The sequence below is a fragment of the Scyliorhinus canicula genome, chromosome 6 (assembly GCF_902713615.1).
Source record: "Scyliorhinus canicula chromosome 6, sScyCan1.1, whole genome shotgun sequence".
In the NCBI taxonomy this organism is placed as follows: domain Eukaryota; kingdom Metazoa; phylum Chordata; class Chondrichthyes; order Carcharhiniformes; family Scyliorhinidae; genus Scyliorhinus; species Scyliorhinus canicula.
In genome coordinates this window covers 43,208,569-43,215,418 of record NC_052151.1, presented here as the reverse complement: position 1 = coordinate 43,215,418, position 6,850 = coordinate 43,208,569, and the positions used below count along the sequence as shown (strand labels likewise).

General features: G+C 44.5%; 1 protein-coding gene across 1 annotated transcript in view; it reads left to right on the top strand.

The window, feature by feature from the left end:
* The first annotated feature begins 1,119 nt into the window (after nt 1-1,119).
* The window catches only part of crybg1a (crystallin beta-gamma domain containing 1a), a 114,301-nt gene continuing 108,570 nt past the window's right edge, over nt 1,120-6,850 (top strand). The window contains exon 1 of the mRNA XM_038799243.1: nt 1,120-1,370. Coding sequence (XP_038655171.1) covers nt 1,342-1,370 — 29 coding nt within the window. The 5' untranslated portion in view covers nt 1,120-1,341. The remainder of the gene's footprint in view (nt 1,371-6,850) is intronic.

The following is a 6,850-nucleotide window of genomic DNA, read 5'->3' as shown; positions in this document are numbered from 1 at the left end:
TGAGGTTATTGAAATTGATGTGCATCCTCCTAAAATCAAAGAAAATTCAAATATAACATTGCCAGAAGTATCTGTTTCATTGCCCATTAACAATATTGGTGCAAAACTGAATGTTTTGGAAAATATTTTGAAAAATGATGACATTGTCCAGTTGAACCATTCTGTGGTTCAAGGATTTGAAAAGGAAACCGAAAATTACAATATTACTGAAAAACCATTGTGTGAATCTACCTTGGAAAAGCAACAGGATTCATCCACAAAGGACACATTCACACCAGTTGCTAAAAAAAGCCAGGTTGCAGAGACAGAAGGTGTTCCTCACATTGGTGAAGGAGCAGCTATCTCACATGACAGTGAACAATTCACCACAGGCACCCTATCAGGAAAAATTCAGAATGGTGTAGTGGGACAAGAATCAAATACAGATAAAACAGTCACCAACTCTCTCATTGACATAGGAAGTTCTGAAAACACGACTGTAACGTCAGTTGATTTATTTTCAGGTTTAGAAACAGATTTGAATTCAGCAACATTGGAGTCTATTGAAATGGATAAGAAATCTCCCACAGAGTCCAAACGTGGTAAAAGAAAGGGAAGGAGGAGGCGATCCTTGAAATCTGGTCAGCCGTCTGATAGAGATGTTGACGCAGACGCTAAAACAAATGAAGAGGAATTGAAAGAAATAGCTTCCAATAAGAAGTCCCCTGAAGTTCCAGTTAAAACTGCCTCCTCACAAAAGCAAAGCACTCCTCCTTTGGTCCCTTATCAAACATTGCCAAAATCATTTCCATCCAGTGAAAAGTCCGTACAAGACCCATCCAAGCCAAGCACATCAAGGAAAAAGAGCGTGCAACAGGCGTCTTGCAGTCCGACTTCAGGTCACAAAAGAGAATCCCCTGTAAAAAATTCTTTGGAAAAGGCATCACACGCAGAGACTGAGTTCAGTGGTTCTGAAACTTGCCCATTGACACACAGCAGTACTGATCAAAAGTCTGATCAAAGAGTGGAAAAACATATTGCTTCAGGAAACTCTGATGCTAAATTTCTTGTTGCAAGTAATGTAGCTGTTGATGATTCCACAAGCAAGGAGGATTTCATTCTTTCTTTACAAAGTGCAGATACTCATGAACACGGTGAAGAAACTATTGCTTTAAAATCTGCAGAAGTCTGCAGTGCTATTGCCTCAGTTAGCCAAATAAGTAATCAGCAAAACACGGGAAGCTCCATTAAATATAATCTGATTGAGCAAGAATCTAGTGATGATCCTGGATTGCTGAAAACTCTGGAAAGTAACAACTTGGAAGGAGAAAGCAACAGCCATCATGCAATTTCTTCACAACTATGTTCTACGGTGACTACAAAATAAGACTGTAAGTACATCCTTTTTGCTTTAATTGCTATTGCCAACATACCAAAATCATCTGCCTGGCAAAATGTCCACATCCCAGGCCCAATCTCATCCTCTGTTTTCCTGTTGCTTGCTTGGACTGAATTCAGTGATGTGTAGTTGCCCATGAGCTGAGTTTCAAACCTTAGTTTTAGAAGTAAATATGCTATATCCAAATAATCACAGTTTTCTGCATTCATTTGCAACCCAATGTTTCAAATATTATTAATTTCCATATATTTTCCAGCATTTTCTCTTTTGTTCCATATATTAGCTGGTCTGCCATCATCTCACTTTATATGATGTAAAACACAATAATTGGACTGTTGCTGAGCTGCCTTTATATTTACCATGCCTTTAAGGACATCATACATCTTTGTCATAAACATTCTCTGGTCAATTATTTCTGATTGCTGTAGCTGACAAGTAGCTTGCATGTTGATAGATGCTTGTAAATACCATACTCCGGATGAGCTAATACCATTTCATTGCCAAAATTAATTGATCCATGATTAATTAAAACATAAAATTACTGCTCTTTTTACATACACATTTGATGTTTTGAAGTAAAATAAATCTCAAAAGAAAGAGACCAGCGAATATTCTGTGGTGATATACATGGTAAGTCAGGGGATGTGCTTTTTTTAAAAGATAGAGCAACAATGACTTGCATTCATGCATCGTAGAAAAACAAAATATTGCTTTCAGCTCACATAAACAAAGCACAGCAGATGCTGGAAATTTGGTTTGGAATATTATGCTGCTGAAATGAACGTTTGAAATTCAGGTAGGAACTCAAACTTTGTTTCTGAGAGGGTTAGCTAATAAACTGCAGAATTTCTGCTTCTAGTGTTGGGTGACATATAGAAATTTGCATCGATTTAAATGTGTTGGGCGGGATTCTCTGTTTCTGAGACGCCAACGGAGAATTTGTGGACTTTCATGACAGAAAAACTGATGACACACACTACTATTGAGGGGCTAGCACAGCGCCGCGTGGAACACAATCGATTCCAATGAAAAACGTTGCGGGATTCGCCGGGTCCGTGATTGACAATCGGGATCTTGACAAGCTGCAGTTGCATATACACATTACACTCTCCACTCACATTTATCCCAGCCAACAAGATGGCACTGGTTGTGCTGGAGCGCGCCCATACACCTCCACCTGATGGGTCGATGGGGCCAGAGGGCACCCAGGGAAGTGGCCTGGGGGGGTGGGGGGGACACCTATATGATTCGTTGTACCAAGATCAAAGTGGGCTGTTAGTGGTGTGTGCAGCTGCATGGCTCGCTTTGCCGCTGCGGCAATGGTGTTCCATGGCTGTCCACTCCGACCCCACACCCCACCTCCTGGCCACCACCCACTACTCCCCCCGGCCCTGGCGGACGTCCCCTGGCTAGCGGCACAACTGTCAGCACACTATGGTGATGTTGGACGCTTTCTCTACGTCCTCTCTCTGCCTCAGCAGCTGCCAACAGCACAAGTGAACTCGCCCCATTGGAGGCGGAGAATCGCGGAGGCCCCGGAGAATACCGGATCAGGCCCGCTAATGATAATGATACGGTGTCTACGCACGTTCCGGGATTCATTGTCGCCGTTGTCGCGGTGCGGGAGCATTTTCCCTCAAATTGGCACCTGCTGCGATCTTGGTCTAGGAACCGAGTCTCCGCCCGATAGCCTTCCCCGATCTTTGCGTCAACTAATGGACAATCCCGCCCGTGATGTTTGGAGGATTAACCTAGCAAATGGAAGAATGTTTGTAACTGAATAAATCTGTAAATACAGGATTTTGGAGTGATTCAAATCAACTTGTACAAACTGGAAAATTTACAAATTGAAGTTGCAGAATTAATGAAGTGAAAATGAAATGAAATGAAAATCGCTTATTGTCACAAGTCGGCTTCAAATGAAGTTACTGTGAAAAGCCCCTAGTCGCCACAATCCGGCATCCGTTCGGGGAGGCTGGTACGGGAATTGAACTGGCTGCTGGCCTGCCTTGGTTAGCTTTAAAAGCCAGCTATTTAGCCCTGTGCTAAACCCGCCCCAGACCAGTAGATTTGGTACAAAATGATTATTGGCTCCAGGGATTCATCAGGATGGCATCCATAATCAGAAATGGTAAAATACCTGGTAACTCACAATCACAAAGTAAATACATAAATATTAGCTGTGGCTAGGTGCACAACACTTTGAGTTTGTAAATCATGGGTACAAGGCACACTGCAGAGAAGTGAGCACATAATCTAGGCTCAAGATTTAGGGTGGAGCTGCAGAAGATTCAGAAATACTGGTTGAAGATAGTAGTACTTTTCCTGTTATCCTTCAATCAACACCAGAAAACCAGATTAACAGTCCTTTTATCTCATATGCTTTTTTGAGACAGGGTCCCGCATAGCCTATAAAACAAGTGACTCGACCTGCAAAAATAGTTAATTGTGATACGCCTTGTCATATCCTGTGGGCATGAACAATGCTGGATGAGAAAAGTATTTTCATTCTTTAAAGTAGATAAGGAAATAATCAGAACCTTAATTTTACAGTCTATAAAAAAATGATTAAGGGGAAGCTCGCTGACATAAAATGTTAAATAGATAAAAGGCACTTTAAGTTGTTGAAAAAACCCCTGAAATCCAGGAAAGTAGGATTAGATGACATTAATGACGGGTGGCACAGTGCTGCAATGGGTAGCACAGCTGCCTACGGCGCTGAGGAGCCGGGTTCGACCCCAGTCCCGGGCCACTGGTTGTGTGGAGTTCACACATTCTTCCCGTGTCTGCGTGGGTTTCACTCCTCAATCCAAAGATGTGCAGGTCAGGTGGATTGGCCATGTTAAATTTGTCCCTTAATTGGAAAAAATTACTGGTTACTCTAAATTACATTAATGACAGTCCAAAGCAGGATGGAAAACGAGCTCGGCTAAAAGGAATGACTAAGAGGTAAGATAGACAAGGTTCTAGAGCAGTCATGGTCAAACACGGGGGCGCGACCTGCGGGTGGGTCACAGGCGGGTGTTGGGAGGGTCGCTTTTAATAATGCTGGCTACGAGCGGTCTTCAAAATGGCCAGGAACAGTTAAAAAAATTTGGCCGCACTGCGCATGCATGTCCGATCATCGGTACGCATGTGTAAAACTATGCGCATGCGCGCCGATGGTTAGGCACGCATGCGCAGTGCGACCGCATTTTCTTTAATTTGGTTGCAGCCTTTTTTTTTCAAGTTCGGGGGGCCGAAGGGATCAAAGGGACCATTGGGGCCAAAGGGACCCAAACCATTTGCTCCATTTTTGTAACCAACAAGCAAGGAAAGAGAAAATGGTGCGTCACGCAGGTCTGCCGGCGTGGGGCGCAAAGGTCAGCCGGCGTGGGTCACGAAGGTCGGCCGGCATGGGTCGTGAATGTCGGCCGGGTTGGGTCCCGAAGGTTGGCTGGTTTGTAAAAATGGTTCCCCGAAAAAAAAGTTTGAAAAATACTGCTCTGGAGGAAGAGAGTGAAGAAGACTTGGCAGTCTTGGGTCTGTACTCATCAGGGATTAGCGAGAGAATCTCTGATTGGCAGAGTAGATGCTGAGATGTTTGCCCTCACAGGACAATCTAGAACTAGGAGCCACAATTTAAAAATAAGGAATCTCCCATTTAAGATGGAGATGAGGAGGAATTTCTTTTCTGAGGGGGTCATGAAACTTGGCAATTTTCTACCCAGAGAACTGTGGAGGTTCGGTCATTGAATATATTCAAGGCTGAGTTAGACAGATTTTTGATCTACAAGGGTGTTTCGGTGGACAGGCCGGAAAATGGAGTTAAGGCCACGATCGGGTTAGCTGTGACCTTACTGAATGGTGGAGCAGCTCAATAGGCCAGAGAGATGAAAGTGACTGCCCTTGATATCAAGGCAGAATGTGGCAACACAGAGCCCGAGAAAATTTAAGTCAGTGGGAATCAGGAAAAAAGCTTTACATTGCTATGAGTCATACTTGGCACAAAGGAAGATGATAGTGGTGGTTGGTCGCCAACAACCACTATCAGACCCGGAACATTGCTGCAGAAGTTCTTCGGGGTAGTGTCCTCGGCCCAAGCATCTTCAGCTATTTCATCAATGACCTTCCTTCCACAATAAGGACAGATGTGGTGATGTGCAATCATCAATGAACAATGTTCGGCATCTCCTCATATACTGAAACTGTCTGTTCCCATATGCAGCAATACTTGGGCAATATTCAGGCTTGAACTGATGAGTGGTAGGTAAAATTTGCACCCCCCCCCCCCCCCCCACCCCCTCCCCCACCACCACCACCACCAATGCACAGTGGCAGGAGTGTGTACCATATGCAAAGTGCACTGCAGCAACGTTTTTTTGACAGCACTTCCCAATCCAAGGCCTCTACCACCTAGAAGGACAAGGACAGTAGATGCATGGGTACAATACCACCTGCTAGTTCCCTATTAGGTCACATGCAATACTTAGTTGGAAACTATGTTGTTATACTTTCACTGTTGCGAGATCAAATCTAGGCACTCCCTTCCCAGAAGCACTGCAGGTGTACCTGAACAAAGAACAAAGAAAAGTACAGCACAGGAACAGGCCCATCGGCCCTCCAAGCCTGCGCCGGCCCTCCAAGCCTGCGCCGACCATGCTGCCTGTCTAAACTAAAATCGTCTACACTTCCGGGGTCCGTATCCCTCTATTCCCACCCTATTCATGCATTTGTCAAGATGCCCCTTAAACGTCACTATCATCCCTGCTTCCACCACCTCCTCCAGCAGCGAGTTCCAGGCACCCACTACCCTATGTGTAAAAAAACGTCCCTCCTACATCTCCTTTAAACCTTGCCCATCGCACCTTAAACCTATGCCCCTAGTAATTGACCCCTCTACCCTGGGAAAAAGTTTCTGACTATCCACTCTGTCTATGCCCCTCATAATTTTGTAGACCTCTATCAGGTCGCCCCTCAACCTCTGTCGTTCCAGTGAGAACAAACCGAGTTTATTCAACCTCTCATCATTGCCAATGCCCTCCATACCAGGCAGCATCCTGGTAAATCTCTTCTGCACCCTTTCTAAAGCCTCCACATCCTTCTAGTAGTGTGCCAACCAGAATTGAACAATATACTCCAAGTGTGGCCTAACTAAGGTTCTCTGCAGCTGTAGCATGATTTGCCAATTTTTATACTCAATTCCCTGGCCATTAAAGGCAAGCATGCCGTATGCCTACTTGACTACTTTCTCCACCTGTGTTATGCTTTCAGTGACCTGTACCTGACCATTTATATATACTATGAACAGCAAAGGTCCCAGCACTGATCCCTGCGGAACACCACTAGTCACAGCCCTCTAATCAGAAAAGCACCCTTCCATTGCTACTCTTTGCCTTCTATGACCTAGCCAGTTCTGTATCCATCTTGTCAGCTCACCCCCTGATCCCGTGTGACTTCAACTTTTGTACCAGTCTGCCATGAGGGACCTTG